The following is a 16711-nucleotide window of genomic DNA, read 5'->3' on the forward strand; positions in this document are numbered from 1 at the left end:
ATGTTTTGTATGCACAATGGTTTGTGACTGCAGAGAAATGGGGGGATGCTGATCTCTTTTGATAGAGATATGTAATGCAAGTTTCTGGTCACTGTTGCATTGTTGACTTCATTTGAAGATTATTTGATATTTCATTTGATTATAGCAGTCAGTCACATAGGTTGTCACTGGAATTGTTGGTTGCTTGAAATGGGCTGAAGGTGTGTGAAAATTCATTCCAGCAGGCATTCGTGAGGCAACTGTTCTACAACAATTAGGCCTATAAATCAGGGGTGTTAATCTTGCATTATACCTCAAGTTTTTTTTAGTGCATTGGCATTTCAAATACAGTGTATAAATGATGGCCCCTTACCTTGTGGTTAGATAACTCAGGTGTAATGTTTGTAAAACCCTGAGATGAAACAGGCGGACAACGACGTAGCAATGCATATGCTTTTAATCCAGAGAGCTGCCGGTTACATTCACAAACAGTGACTAACTAACCATGACTGCTCTATATATGTGACACCCAATAGATGGCGTTGTTGCTTCACTTAAAGCTGTCATCAACATTACATCAGGTAAATTTCAATGTCATGGTGGCTGAAGATATGAAAACATAAAAGTACAATCCGATATTCAGAAGATAAAGGGGGTTGTTGCAGCCCACTTGGTCTTTCTTGGGGGAAGTAAAGAACCATCCAAACTACAATTAAATGAATACTTCTACTAATACTAAAATCAGCCATTTTTAATTCAAATTCATATGCACCACTTTTCATGCACAACTTCATGCAGGAAAGTGCAAATAGTCCCATAGTCGTCAAAATGTTCAGATTTTCAAAGATGAAAACAACTACAGATGTAGATGTGTTGGATCAGTTCTTTATTAAATGCAGGATGAGATGAATACATGTCAGAATTTAAAGTGCATTTTTTTCTGAAACATTAAAAAGCATACTATTCATTAGGAAAAGAAAACAAGATAAGAGACATAAACTTCTCTTTAAGGTGCACAGGGAAGCAATATTAGTCTTCAATGACAGGAACCCCTTTTCCTCTATGAACATTAGAGGTTCTTAAAGACACGGATAAAAGTTTACTCCAGTCTTCATTTCAGTATATGCCTGTTGTTATTTAACAGAGAAACAGTTACAAAGCATACAGTATATCTATCTAAACACATGTCCCCTTCATTACATACTGTATACACAGTATATATTATTCAGACAGTGAGTCATATAGCACAGTTCACTTTATGGTCATGTAGTCACACAGCAAAATTCAAAAGTTTTTTATTACTAAGTGATTTATTTTGATCAAATGTCCTGCATAATCATTGACTAAATTATATAATATTGTTAGGAGTTGATTAGGAGTTAAAGCTGTAAAAAAAGAAAATCACTAAAGTAAATAATTACAGCTGTATTAAAATGAAAGTTTAACATCTAATGTTCAAATGATCATGCAGTTTCTTCTTTACTCTTTTTGATAATATGAAGCTGCACATGAAAACTGCGGGAGGTCACAAACATACTCAAATGGCCACACTATTTTCTTCCTTTGTTGGATCCATGTATGTGTATGGGACTTCAAGGCTATTGTTTCTGACTTTGATGATGACACTTTGCACTTCAATCTTTCCTTGAAAATCCTTAATCACCTTGCAGGGAATCGCCTCACTGAAGTGGTCCTCTGGGTACTGGCCAAATGGAGCCTGATGACATCAATGAAACCATTACAATGAGTTTTCCTCTCCATGATTTAAATACATGTTCATGTTTTTGCTTCTTAAATAGATACTGTGTGGGCTCTCAGAGCCAAGGTATGGTTGACTCTATAAGCCATGTTAACTTTCTTTACTTACTTAAAATAATGCAATTTATGTTTTTCACATGTCATGGGAACTTACAAAGTCAGAGGACTGCTTGCTGAGTAACCACAAGGTGGACATTCCATTCACTGTCACGTTGACGTCAGGGAACGTCTGCAGCATGGTGGCCTTGCTTGTTGTCCCCTTGGTGGTTGGTGGAGGAAGTTGCAGGGAGCTGGGAGCGTTGGGCATCCAGCCAAAATAGTCATACTGCGATGAATAAACTGATTAATTCTTATCGACATATCATCAAAACATATCTTTTGTCATACATTGACTTAGGATCCAAAATCCTGCAAAATCATACCTCCTGTTTTGTGTCATTCGTTAGTGTTCTCAAATGTAAAAAAAACAAGATAGTATTAAAAAAACATTAACCTACTTAAAGTCAGCATACTATAGGTTTCCATTGTGAGGATGTTAGCAGCCTTGTGACAGAGTTGCCTTATTTGTTACACCAACAATATAATCTCTTTCTCTACGTATTAAGAAAGTGTTCATTAGTTTGTAAAGGAAGTCATCTTAATCTGTTTTATTATTTTACATTATTACTGTTGTATACAAAACTATTAATCTCTATCTCCTCCAGTAACAATGAGCAAACTATGTTTCGAAAAAAGCTAAATTGAAAAGGGGTACATATGTTTTCTAGACTTGATTATCTTAAATGCTAACTAAAAACCTTTAACAACAAATTTTATTTAATTTTTTATAGACTTCCCCATTTAAAGGGAAAATGCGAAACCAAATCAACCAATTTCACAAAAGTTAAAACAATAATACAACAATTCACCTGTCCAGAATTCACGGCTGCGTGCTGTATTGAGCAGGTGAAGATCACCATGGTGACAAACTTGACCATCTCAGCCACTGTGGTAAGGTTCTGTGGAATTCCTGAGAATGACAGAAAACAAGCAGCATTACTTAAAATATCAAATATAACTAATGTTTGTTTGACAATAATGTAATAGTAAACAAATGAACAAATTCATTTTTCATTGAGATTACGTGTTTTTAGAGTAGCACACCTGTGTCTGCGTTGGAAAGGAATCCGTGTTCAAAAATGTCTGAAATCCACTTCTGCAGTTCAGAGTCCTGTTCAACCTCAGCATCACTCTTGTAGTAGTAGCTGAGGATTCCCTGCACAAGGCTTTCAGAAAAGTGGAGAGATGCAGGGAAACACATTCATGTTTCAAAATACTTCTAAACATTGATTAATGTAATTAATTGTCATGTATATAAATATATAAGATTTAAAGCATTCTTTAAACATGTAAATACTTACAAACATGTGCCCATACACACATTTTAATTGTTCTGTAAGTGTTTGCCTTAAGCAGTCAAGCCCCATTAGTTCAATCTTTTTCTTTTTAAAATGACCGTGGTTTGAAATCTGTTTTTTTAACTATAAAAAGTTAAATGTTTCTGGCTTCTGCATTAAATTTAAGACCAGAAAGATCTTGTCGGATTGCTTCTAAAGACCTCATCTATCGAAGAGCTCAGAGAAATATGTTATTGTGTCATCTGCATAAAAATACATTTTTCAAACTTGACCCCTTGGGAACTTCAGTGCTGACAATCATCTTGTGCAAGTTTCCTTTTAGTTCTAATAACTGCATTTTTGTAGAACCAGTTACAAATCTCATACAAACCAGATGATTCAAACATACTTAATTCAATGGAGTAATCATCTGTATCAACAGTTTTAGGTAGGTGAGGGAAACACATTTTTGCTTTTTTTGTTTGTGGGAAACTGCGAGGCAAATTTGAGAAGTTTTGAGAAAAATCTTCCAGCCTTCATGCTGTTCTGCAATCTAACCCATCTGAGATGGACAGTAGAAAGCATCTTGTTTAACTTTAGTGTGATTCATGGCATCTATCAAGTAGATTTTTTTATAGGGCATTCCATGACAACAAATGTCTCCACTTTGGCACCAATATGGTAAAATCCTAAAAAGAATGTAGATATTAAAAGTACATATAATACCTGTGGATGATATCCCAAAGCTTGAGTCCATCATCTCTGTAGTAGTAGTTGGGTACAGACTCCATCCCACGCTCAGCGATGTCGTCTGGTATGCAGAGGGAGCTGTAGGTCATTGAGGCCATTGATCTCTTCAGGATTGTGAACATACCCTCTCCGCCACAAGCTGCGAACTAGAGACCAGTCAAAATAAGCAACACTGTTTTAAGATTGGAACTTTACATGTTATTAAGATAAAAAAAGATGAATAAGGTACTGATTCGCTGAGCGTGTTTGCCTTTTCCTACCTTTGTGAAAGAACCATCCTTAGAAATGAGCAGTTTTCGAGCCATGAGGTTGATCTGCAGGGTGTAGCGAGTGTGGGGGACGAGCAGCTGAGGGAAAGATTAAACTATGTCAGGAACAATATTGCAAAATATTGCAAAAAAAGTCAGAGATTTGATGCCTCTTTACAATCCAGTTGTGTTTAATGCTTATATACCTTGTACAGTGGATGCACCATGGGCACATTGCGCAGTAGAGACACAGCAAAAACTTCAGCCAGCAGATGTGTGCGCAGCAGGTGAACATTGAGTTCATGGAAGTTGAAATCTGCACTTCTCACAAAAATCTTGGCCATCAACCAGTCGTACTCGGTGTCTGAAGGATAAAAGATGGGATTGTCCTCTCCAGGAGTCTGCTTCAGCTACAGGAGAAGAAAGCAAGATGTGGTTCATTCAATTTGTTTATTCAATTTACAATATGGTTACTAGTTTTCACAATTTTACATCCTGCTGTCTGTTTACTCCAAGTTTGTTCTGCTTTGTGTGATGATCCTGAATTGTTTTTGAATTTGTTTTTTATGTTTGTTCTCTCTCCATCTGTTTTCTTTCTCCTGCCGGTATGTGTGTGGTAGGGTGGCACGGGGTGTGGCTGGCTTCTCCCCTCAGCAGCAGATGAGACACACCTGTCTCCACTCTACTATTCTGCCAGATAACTCTGTCTCTTTGGGTAGTGTGCTGTGTACTCACTTTTTGTGCTTCTTGTAATGGTATTTCTAATTGTGTTTCACCCATTTCAGTGCGTGAGATTTTTTTTCTTAGTGTCATCTCTGGCCAACTCCCTGCCCCTTTTTCATCTTTTTGAGGAAATCTAGCTATGCATGCCAGTCTCTGCTTCAGGGTTTAAATAAAAACCAAATACTTTCAAGGTTTGTTTGATCAGTTTAGTGATCGTTGCCTTCATCAATGCTTTGGTGTTATTTAAAGCTGCATTATAGTCTTGGTTAATTCAGCAAAGCAGATGCTCTCTGTCTCAGTAAAAAAAATACATGTAATGGTTTTAGGGGTGTTTAAAAAAATACCCTAAATTTACTGATTATTCTTGAGCTTTATTTACTATTCTTGAGTTACTTTCACCTGAATAGCAATTGGCATCATCTTGTCATCAGGTGTTTTGTGGAGCAGGACGAGGGGAGCCATCAAGTACTGCTTCTTCCCGTTGATGGTGTTTGCCTCCACTCCATCCAAAAGCTTGTAGTCACACAGGTATATGTTCCCTTTCTGTTTGGAAATTATGATAAAGAATGAGAGATTTTTACTATCAAGCATACAATGTGGATATTACAATTGATTTAACATGCCATGGGGAAATGCATGATTCAAACACTAAGATCAGTGAGGTCAAGACAATCACCTTCAATTCATCATCCAAGGTACACTGGCCAGGTAGAAAGATCAAACCTTCAGACACAGGGATTTTCTCTGGGATGGCTGAACAACGCCTGATCATCATGGGATTCACACCGTTTAGAAACTGGTAGCCAAAGAAAGAGTCCTCTTTCCAATGTTTATGGGCATAGTCTGTCAAAATAACAGTGGAAGGTTCCTGAGTTTCAAGATTTAGAGTAGACAACTACAGCTATGTAGCTTAGCAATAACTGAGCTTTATGTGAATCCGCATAATGGGAAACAGTTCAAAGAAGACAGAGTCATGGACAGGATGGGACACTGGCCAGAGTTGCTCCAAAATAGATTTCAGTCATCTAATTAATAAAATTTTATTCAGTAAATAGCTTAGTCATTACCTAATTTTGACATAGAGACATAAAAATACATAAAAACCTTCTGCCTGTTTTTTTTACACTTTAACAAGCAAAGTAGAGAGGCCAATATAGCATTCCTAAAAATGTATGAATACAAATGAATGAGAAATATATCTTTTAGAAGCATAATGTAAATGTGTGTATTATCTAAAAGAATTCAAGTGAATGCATACTTTGCAGGCAGAATCAAGTTTTTCAGTAAACTAGCATTATTATTAAGTACCTGATATGTCAGTGCGCTTGCAGCAGAACACCCGATTGATGTCCTCGATATCAGTCCATTTCTCTGTGCAGTCAGCCAGACCCTGCAGTTTCAGCTCAGCCAGCCTGAAATACAGTAAAATACAAATGCCAACTTTATTATTTGTTCTTAAATAGTTTGATAAACAGGTAGGGCGAAAGGTACATTGTTTTATTGTTGGAAAGATATCTGACAGAATTTGGGGACTTCACCCTTCGACTGCAGTGAAGAGAAATTCTGTGGACTTGGTAAAGGAGAATTGGACCTCGTGAGGCAGAGAGCAAGGGCTTTCTGCCTTTATGCAATGAGGAATTCCTTCTGCATACGTATTCCAGCTGGAAGAAAGAATAGAAAAACAGAATGATAAACTTCGGACTGTTAAGATGCATTTGTATTTATAGTTTTACAATAGAGTTTGAAAAAACAGTGGCATGATAAAAACATGTAAAAAGGCTGGTGTATTGTATCATTATTTAAAATGAAAATATTGAACTAAAATAGAAGCAGGTTTGGATGCATTCTGGTTTTAGGGGGGGAAACGTTAAAACTGTAGCGGCACTTAACTCACCAGTAAGCTTGCCCTCGCAGACTCAGCTCCTGCTGACGATCGTACAGGCCAAGAGGATGAGTGTCATCAAAGACTCTCAGAGCTTCAAGAAACAGAGAGACACAAGGTTTAAAATGTGGATACATATTCAATATGATGGCAAGCATAGTCGAAGTTGTGGGACATGTCTATTTTTTGAACCCTTTCCTGTGATTGGGTAGAAGCTTAGTATGTAAGAAAAACTAATTTCCACAAACCTCTTCCCTCTCTGAAGCGGTGCACCTCACTGTCACTGATCCAGCGGTAGATGGGAAAGTTGTAGATGTGTCCTTCAGGGCATTCCACTTCCACCTTGGAAGGAAACCAGGCATCTTTAGGGAAAAGAAGGGGCCCGTTTTTTTCCAGCTCTATCAGGAGCAGCTTTCCAATGGAGACATGGTCGGACACGGTAAAAGTGGACTCCTGGAGTAATTACAGAAACAGAAGACATCTAGATGTAAATATGAAGTGCATATAGTTATCCCGTTATTAATTTAATGATTAACATAAAAACACAGACAGTATAAGGACGGGGACAAAATCAAACACATTTACAAATACATAAAGAAGGATATTTTACACTTACTGCTCCCCTGGTGAAGGCAAAAGCCCCTCTTATGTCTATGAGACAGTGTCTATGGCTCTCCCCATCTGTCCCCACCAGCTTGATGTAGATATTGTTAAGTGTACCGGAATCGCTGAGATGGCCAGTAAACACGGTCACTTTATAGTTCACCATTTTCACTCTGGAAAGTACAAGGAGTCCTGATGGGAAAAGTTTTTTCAGGTATCTAAAAAAAGACAGGTGTTTTTCAGTAAAAGTAGATAAAATACTAAAAAACCATGGCATTTTGAAAGTACAATGGCACAAAAATTATACAATACAACTGTTTTAAAGTGAAATCATTAACTGAAGCATCTCTCTTACCTGTCAATGAGGCCTATAGCTCATTAGAAGAACTGCTCTGTTGAATGAACTCACCACCTCTTGGTCCTCTTTTTATACATGCAGTTTGGTGGGAGTGTCCAGTTAGTAGTATTTGTCAGCTATGCACTGGAATGTCAAACATTCACTAAAGCTTGCAAAACATCAGGAGCAGGATGCAGGCTATAATGTCATAATTTCATGTTCAAGTTTGTTGTCATATGCACAGACATTTCTTTGAAGCACTTCAGCAATGAAATGTTAGCCTCGAACAATGCTGATATAAAATGTATTAAAAGACAGTCACAATAAAAAGTCTTGATCAAAGACATATGAGCGCAGAAGTTAAAATGAAAAGAATACATAATATAACTAAAAGAGTAAAGTTTGCGTATAAGACATACTCCAGCTTATCGATTGAAAAATGGGAGATCTTGTGGTAGAAAAATGGGAGATCTTGCGCCCAACAAAAAAAATTAAATTCCACGCTTAAACAAACACAATATCTCAGAATCCAATTTTAATCAACTAGAAGACAAAACATTATGGCAGCCACTCCTAGTTTCCGCTATCTTTTTTCCAGGGAATGGGACGACTCCCACTCAATTTTTCACGAGGAGATTCCACCCTCTCCATAGCCAATCAATTACCATTCTTTATACCAATCTTACAGAAGAGTTTAGCATTCAGACCTACTAAAGAAGCAGTGCAAACAATAAGAAAAACACAATTGCTTGTCAATATCTATGTTTTGTTTTAACTTTTTGATAAAGCTTCAGTGAAACATGAAAAACACATGCTCCCAACCTTGAGTCCCTTTTTATAAATGGGATGAATTTGCAGAACAGGGCTTACCATGTTCTACTAAGAGGTGATGTGAAGGGCAGTCACTATGCAAGAAGCTCTCAGAGCAGAGTTTGAGAGAACATAATGAAGTCATCAAGTATGACAATACTGTCAAATATTTTCTATCGTAAAATATGTAAAATTATCAATATATTAACCTGATGTTTCGCTCCAGCGCCAAATATTTTTATTGCAGATCTAAATGAATCACACAAATGACCTAATTGGGATCCAAAACGTCAAATTTTGCCGAAAGGTGACAAGTTTGCACCCCTGACCAGTAGTGTTCTTCTTGTATGTTCATCATTATGCAGCCTCTCTGTTGTAAATACCTACACTCCAGCAGGTCCATGTAAACAAGGACCATCATCTCCTTACAGTATGAGTTGTAATAGTCTTTTAAGAGACAGTGAGTAATTGTGCAGAAAGGAACAAAAATATCAGGACTTAAGACTTTTTCTATTATAAGGGTCTAATACTGAGTGCACTCTCAGTTGATAAATTAACACAGATAAGTTTAATGATACTTAACATTGTTCTTTGGTATACTTAATACATTCCTCCACATAACCACATACAACCTTTCTTCATTAAACATCTCCCTCAAACACATAGGCCTACTTACAGGGTGTAAAGTCAGCCTCACCCAGGGACGTAACACCTGGTGTCACAATAATGTCCTTAAATGCCTTGCCTCCACCATGGAAAGCAAACTAGCAGCCACCAACTCCGCATCACCATCAGCAACTAACACCCTGCAAACTACCATCTATATATTGTATATTAGAGGGAGCCAAAGGAACCAGGAGCAGACCCACTCCTCCGGAAAGTGGCCAGCTTCATTTAGCCCATGACTGGAAGATGCTAGTTGATGTTGGTCGGCAGCTCTCAGGACTCAGTGGACGAGGCATATGAGCGGAAGCAGCTAAGTTATGCCGAGTTAGCAGCAGAAGCACAACTCTGCGGCTGGAACACCGTAGTTCGTCCTGTGGAAGTGTGGTGCAGGGGGTTTGTAGCAACATCTACAATGAGGTTGCTCAGAGACCTAGGAATCAGAGGTCAGATCTTGAAGGCAGCAACCAAAGCTATGTCGGAGGAAGCAAAGAGAAGAAGCCAGTAGCTGTGGATGAAGAGGCAGGACTCCTGCTGGGCCCCAAGGTAGCAGTCCAGGTTGACACAGAGGGGGGTGTTTCTGGGATGCCAGAATTCACTGTTGAGCCCTTCTGAGACGTCGTGGGCTTATCAACGAAACGTTGAGGAAGGAGGGTGCCCACTTGAAAACCCCCCTGTGTCTACATTCCCCAGCTAGGTACAATCTTATTAGGTTCTTGCACATAAGGGATTTTCTACATCTTGTCCTGTGTTTCTGAAATCCAAATCTGATCTGAAAATCTAAGTACAAGTTGAAAGAAATGAATTCTAAATGGAGTTTTATTATTACAGTTTTAGCAGAGACACAGTGTTAGCTGGTTGTGACCATTTTGTTGGACTTGTGTAATCAGGCTCTATAGGTCTTTTCTGAGATATGACACTGTAAGGTTTCACTTGAACAACGATAGGGAAACTGATGATGAAACGTCTGTGTCAGATTCCTAGAATGCATCATGCTGAGCAGATTCTGTGAAACCTGGATGGACTTTATGTGTCATGCATTGCATGAAGACAGGTAAGGATTTCATCTGACATGTGAAAGTTTTACTAAATGTAAGGGGAGAGAGGTGACACATATTTACTGTCCATCATTCAAAAATGTGTGTTAGCTAAACCAATCAATCAATCAAGCATAATAAAAACAGACATGAAAATGAAGAAGACGGTCACTTAAGGTGTTCATTGATTTATTCATTATTTTTTTATTTGAAGATTTGAAGAAAATGGATGAAGATTGGCTAAAATATCCACATAAAGACTGAGTATGAGGAGACAGGTTTTCTTCTGAACTTGGCTTAATGCTAAAGGTTAAAAAGTGAATTCAGACTCCCAACACTATGGCTCCCAAAGACATACTTATTTATTTGCTATATGAATGCTTTTTAAATGTATTTTTGTATTTTGGTATGCCTTGCCGCAAATCTCCCATAGGGGACAAATAAAGTTGACGTTGAAGTTAGATAGACTCTTTATTGTCATTGTATAAAGAACACAAATAAACTTTGAGTTGAATGGAAGTCAGAGTTTCGTAGACTTTCAATTTAAAAAAGGGCTACAGAAGGAGTTCAATTGGCTGCAAACAGCAGACTGAGAAGTGTTTCTGGATCAAAGGTGAAATGTTGAAACTCTTGCCTGTTTCAAATCTAATTTTAGTTCAGACTCTGATGCACAGACTTTGATTTCTTTTATATGGAAAATAATTCAGCACATTTGTAGTTACTTATTATTGTCTGGAATATTTATTCAGTGTTGTTTTTTTTTTGTGTAGTCGCTCATGATGGAAATGGACTGTTAAGTGAACCAGAGGTTGAACTTGACCCCGTAGTCTGTATCACTTCCCCTCAACCTCACTGTCTACAAAGTGTTTGTGTCTACAAAGTGTTTGTGTAATTGCTCTGATACTTAGAATTTTAGTCAATCACCCAGTTTTCTGCAGTTATGGAAGTGAAAACGGTGTGCTGGGTCATCCTGAAACTATTCCAAATATAGTAACTTGAAAAAAGCTGATGGGTAGGCTATGCATTTTTTCTCTGCAATTATTGTATTTTAAGTCATTTTACCCCAAACAATAGTTATATTGTTGACAAGATAGTGTTAAAATAGTAACATATACATTTTTCAACATCATACTGATATTCACAGGGTTTCTGCGATATAGGGGAAGCTGGGGGTTTTCTTTTTGACCCCGTTCCTTATTTATTTAAGTATTTATAAAAATTAGAGTAGAGAGATCTCCCATGATTGAAATGTTATTGTTCATTCGTACATATTTTATTAACATTAACAATGATGAACTCACAAAGTGCCTCCAACTGTAGTATCCTCCAAGGCTATATTCGGACAAGAAGCTCTGCAGCCCATCTATGCAGATGATTGGATGGAGCGTAAATAGAAGTAAGGTTTTATTTTTATACACAAAATTTCATCAAAAATACAAAATTATGAAATCTATGCGTGTAATAAACCCAAATAATTTCAGAAAGATGACATAATTCACTATGAATACATAACAATATAAGTCACATATCATACTTATTTCAACTTAAATTACTATAGTAATGGTTGGTAGATCAAAAAAAACATCATAAACACAAACATTTGCTTTAAAATAATTTTATCAACACCGGTTGTAATATAACCATGTGTTACTATTGTATGAGTGTCTTATATGCTTATATTTAATAAAATATAAATTGTCTAAGGAAAACACTCTTCTGTATTCAAGCCAAAATGTTTCGTACAATTTCCGGGTATTTTTGGTGGCCGAAATCTTCTGACATGGTTCTCTGAGATTTGGACAGGTACATGTTCCGCCCTTTCGCCTCTCTCTTGCAGACTGCAGACAGACCCCTTTCCAATTGGGTAGGTTCAAACCTAAGGGAGCTTGCAATGTTGCTTACTTAATCCTGGCATGTTTTTAAGATCACAGAAAGCTAGTAATTAATTTATTCAACAAGATAAAAAAAAAAAACTTGGTGGGCAATAAAGTGGGATTGAAAGGAACAGAGAGATAACAGTCATCTTGACAATGTTAACTCTGTCAATTAAATAGATGACTAGATCCTTCCATTTGTATTAATCCGCTTTTATCTTCTCAAGAGTGGGCAAATATTTTTTGGTACAATGGGTTCAGGTCATTGGGTATTTGAATGCTCAAGTATTTAAGGTTGTTTGGTGTCAGCTTAAAGTGAGATGTAACTGGTCCCTGGTTATAGGTAGTACCTTGGTTCAGGGGCATTACTTCACTCTTCTCAAAGTTAAGCTCGTTGCCTAGTATTGTGCTGTATTTCTCTAATATTGTGAACAATTGAGGCACAGACTTTTCTGGATGTGTAATGTAAATGAATAAATCATCAGCATATAAGGAAAGTTTGCTTTCATATGTTCCGGTCTGTATACCTCCCTGAGAGAGGAAAGAGGACAGCCTTGTCTTACCAACTGAAATGGCTTGGACATAACTCCATTTGTCAGAACCTGGGGTTTGGGAGAATGATACATGATTTGAATATATTTTATGAATACCTCACCAAAGTTAATGCGCTTCAGGGTGTAAAATAGATATTCCCACTGGATTCTATTAAATGCCTTTTGTGCATCCACAGAGATAACGAGGTGTGTCATCACGCCCTCCAGCTGTAGCGCCACCAATTTAGAGAATATTTTAAGATCCATATTTAGCTTTGACAAATGTTGATAAGAATCATAGTTGTTTGTGCTAAGAAATCTTGCTGGGGGTCTAGTCTTGGTAGAAGTCTTTCATTTAAGGCTTTCTTTAAGCATCTCCATCAAAATATTGCTTTCAAAATCTTGATTTATCTCATAAGGCTTGTTTACAATGTCGCCATCTTTAGTTGGTATTGAATCTATTATCTTTTAGCTTTTCTGATTTGCCAGCTAAGAAGTTTACCAGTTTTATCCCCTTTTCATAGCAGTGACATTAGTTCTTGCCATATTCGCTTCTGCTTGTCTTGTTAGGTTACAACATTCATTCTCCTTTTTTGAGAAAAAAAAATGCTATTTCAGCTCTATTGACATGCTTTGTTTCTAGTTAATGAAGTTCTTGCTCTAATGTATTTAAGTGTTGTCTGCTGATTCTTTGTTTATGAGAACCATAAAATGTAATCTGTCCACTCAAGAAGGATGAGTATGCAAGTAACTGTTTTATTTAAGAAAGTAGGATCAATTACTTGTCTTGCCTGCTGGGATGTAGAACTATAAAGTGGTGCACAATCTGGGCTCCAAATGAGGCCCAGGGAGTTAGGTGGCTTGATGATAATACATGTGTGTTAGACAAAACATGAATCAAACCAATCAGCATGTTAGCCCTCAGTCCTCTGGAGACCAAGGTGCGCCTGAAGGCTGCCATGTTGCTATCTACTTGGCAGATTTCAGCCTTTATCATTGGTTGTGCCCCATAGGGAAGGTACAGCCATGGACTGATGCCATACCCACGCATTCAGGACAGTCAACGTGGACACAAATGCTGACTAATGCCCCGGAACCTTCTGAACAAAATACATGCAGGTTTATTATTTACCACTTGTACTGTGTACACGCCTGTCCTTTGTGCTGATAGCTTGAAAGGACAGGCATGGGCTGATGCATAGTGAGTCAGTCTGTATAAATCACAACAAGGTCAGAAGTAGTAGCTGAATACTCTGACCAAACTGAGTACATGGATGGCAGCAGTCTGCATCTCTTTGAATTTGGGGATTATTTCATTCAAAAAGGGCATCATTCTTGGGCGCCGATGGCCTAGCGGTTCAGTTACATACAGAGGCTACCGCTCTCCAAGCAGTCAGCCAGGGTTCAAATTGGACCTGCGACTCCTTGCCCGCATGTCATTCCCCATTCTCTCCCTAGTTTCCCACTCTGTCCCCTGTCCTATTAAATAAAAACATGAAAGCCCTAAGAAAGTGCATAAAAAAGTCATCCCTAATATTAAATAGTTTGAAAGCTGGTGATTAGGTTATACCCCAACTAATTTCAAACTCAAAACTAAAATCCAGCAGCTGATGAATCATATTAAATGAATTTGAAATAAGGCTGCTAGCAAAATAATCAATTAGACGTGAATATGATTTAAAACACCATGCAATTTTGTTTCACATATTTCTCATGCTGACCAACTTCAAAAATGAAAGATTTGTTCATGAATACAAATTCAAAAGCCTCTATCGAACCAGTTAATTATCTGACTCAAACCTTTCTCAAGGCTCATTAATCTTGATAACCATGATACCTCTCAAATGGCAGTTATTCCACTACCTTTGGCTGGTCTTATTATGGGGGAACATATTTTACACTTACAGCCTAACATCTATCAAGCATCCAAACTCATAGGAAATAAGAAAGAAGGAAGAAGAATATCACAAATAAGAAAGAAGAAAATCACATTTTGAAGACTAAAAAACAAAATGAAAAGATATCAACGTAAAATCCCATGTTGAGACCTCGTCAAAAATCTTCATTTTCTGATGCTGACAGGTTTATTTTTTATCACTTCTTTCCAGGCTGGGCAAACCTCCGTTTAACAGTTTAGCAGATTTACAGAGGAAATATGAGGAAAAGAGACAGGGAGCACAGTGAACCCCTGCAGCTGCAACAATGACCAATATATTTTTTATTATTTAACTAGTTTGATATAACTTTTCTTGCCGCATATCAGCAGGTCCCAGATATAAATACCTGTCTTGGTTGACTCGGTCTTGTCTGACTCTGATTTACAATGTATTTCCATGTTAATGTTGGGTCTCTGACAGTTTTGCATCTCATAATTTCTGAATTAGATTTTTGATTGATAAAAGATCCCATGTATAAGATTCTGTGACAAATGTATTCAGTGTCATAAAAATGCTTTCAATGTAACCCCGTCAATGACTATCTACTCAACATAATATATTAAGTACAAGTCCCAATGTTTCATTATATTTCCTGTGGAAACACATGGCTGGAAAATGACATTTTTAAGATTCACATATTTATAAAAACTTATTGGGTAGATCAAGTTGTGTTGAAAAAACAAAAACATCACAAAAAAAGGACTGAAATAAACCCAACATTAGTTTGATTTTCATTATTTTCAATTTAAATTGAATGGAAGATTTATTTTTGGGCTTTTTGTGCCTTTAATGGAGAGATAGGACAGCGGATAGAGTTGGAAATCAGGGAGAGAAAGTGGGGAATGACATGCAGGAATGGAGCCACAGGCGGGATTCGAACCAACCTGGGCCGCCCACTTGGAAGACTATAGCCTCCATACATGGGGCGTGCACACTACCCAGCTCCACTGCGCCACCAGCGCTCCACGGCTGACTCATTTTTTGAATCAGTTTTCACTGTAAAACTAGTTTTAAAAAAAGTTGCTGTTATCACGTCTTATGCCTCCTCTATCTCCTACACAGGGCTTACTCTCATCTGGACAAAGGGAGCAGCGTGATGAGAATCATGTTCTTTGATTTCTCTACCGCCTTTAATACCATCCACCCCCTCCTACTGAGAGACAAGCTGACCGAGATGAGGGTGGACTCGCACCTAGTGAGATGGATCACGGACTACCTCACAAAGAGACCACAGTACGTCAGACTGAAGGACTGCACATCTGACACTGTGGTCAGCAGCATCGGAGCACCACAGGGGACCGTGCTCTCTCCTGTCTTGTCCACCCTGTATCCTCTGACTTCTGGTATAACTCTGAGCTCTGCCACATGCAGAAATACTCGGATGACACTGTGATAGTTGGTTGTGTCAGGGATGGACAGGAGGAGGAGTACAGGAGCCTGGTAGGGGACTTTGTGACGTGGTGCAGTTTAAACCATCTGCAGCTGAACACCTCCAAGACCAAGGAGATGGTGGTGGACTTCCGAAGGAACAAGCCACATCTACAACCTGTTTCCATCGGGGGGGGGTTGACGTGGAGGTGGTCAAGACCTACGGGTACCTGGGGCTGCAGTTGGACGACAAGCTGGACTGGTCATCAAACATGGACACTATCTGCAGGAAGGGACAGAGCCGTCTGTACTTCCTGAGAAGGCTGGGGTCCTTCAACATCTGTAAAAAGCTGCTGCAGATGTTTTACCAGTCCGTGGTGGCCAGCGTCCTCTTCTATGCTGTGATGTGCTGGGGAGGAAGCAGCAAGAAGAGGGACGCAGCACGGCTGGACAGAGTGGTGAGGAAGGCTGGCTCTGTGGTGAGTGCAGAGCTGGACTCTCTAATGACAGTGGCAGAGAGAAGGAACCTGAACAGAATGCTCTCCATAATGGACAACACCCACCACCCTCTGCACAGCACCTTCACCTGGCAGAGCAGTGTGTTCAGTGGCAGGCTGCTGTCACAATCCTGCTCCATGGACAGACTTAAGAACTCTTTTGTCCCCCTGGCCATACGTCTGTACAACACCTCAAGGTTATGGCAGGGGGAAAGCAGCACACACTTGGACTAAAATCTTCCTTTTTTCCATTTCCCATCTGCACAGCTGTCCCAAGAGTCAGCCTCTAGTTGGACACTTTAATGATCACCTCAATTTACTTAAATAGCACCTTTA

At 38.5% G+C, this 16711-nt stretch overlaps 1 protein-coding gene across 1 annotated transcript; it reads right to left on the reverse strand.

Moving 5' to 3' along the window:
* Window positions 1-844: 844 nt before the first annotated feature.
* LOC109976074 (polyunsaturated fatty acid lipoxygenase ALOX15B-like) lies at window positions 845-7734 on the reverse strand. The gene is made up of 15 exons (XM_020626284.3): window positions 7675-7734; window positions 7333-7537; window positions 6965-7169; window positions 6729-6810; window positions 6373-6495; window positions 6143-6246; window positions 5511-5677; window positions 5234-5377; window positions 4318-4521; window positions 4124-4210; window positions 3840-4009; window positions 2881-3002; window positions 2646-2746; window positions 1892-2062; window positions 845-1696 (listed from the first exon to the last, which is right to left on the reverse strand). The coding sequence occupies exons 2-15, from the start codon at window positions 7483-7485 to the stop codon at window positions 1517-1519; spliced, it is 2013 nt and encodes a 670-aa protein (XP_020481940.1). The 5' UTR covers window positions 7486-7537; window positions 7675-7734; the 3' UTR covers window positions 845-1516.
* Between the last annotated feature and the right edge of the window lie 8977 nt (window positions 7735-16711).

This window comes from Labrus bergylta, chromosome 1 (genome assembly GCF_963930695.1).
Source record: "Labrus bergylta chromosome 1, fLabBer1.1, whole genome shotgun sequence".
Taxonomy (NCBI): Eukaryota; Metazoa; Chordata; class Actinopteri; order Labriformes; family Labridae; genus Labrus; species Labrus bergylta.

Excerpts from the sequence above, each read along its gene's own strand:
- LOC109976074 (XM_020626284.3), bottom strand. The coding sequence starts at position 7,485 with ATGGTGAACTATAAAGTGACCGTGTTTACTGGCCATCTCAGCGATTCC. Across the intron at positions 4,010-4,123 it reads AGGATGGTTCTTTCACAAAG|TTCGCAGCTTGTGGCGGAGA; the intron begins GTAGGAAAAGGC and ends ACTGGTCTCTAG. Across the intron at positions 1,697-1,891 it reads GCAAGCAGTCCTCTGACTTT|GCTCCATTTGGCCAGTACCC; the intron begins GTAAGTTCCCAT and ends TGATGTCATCAG.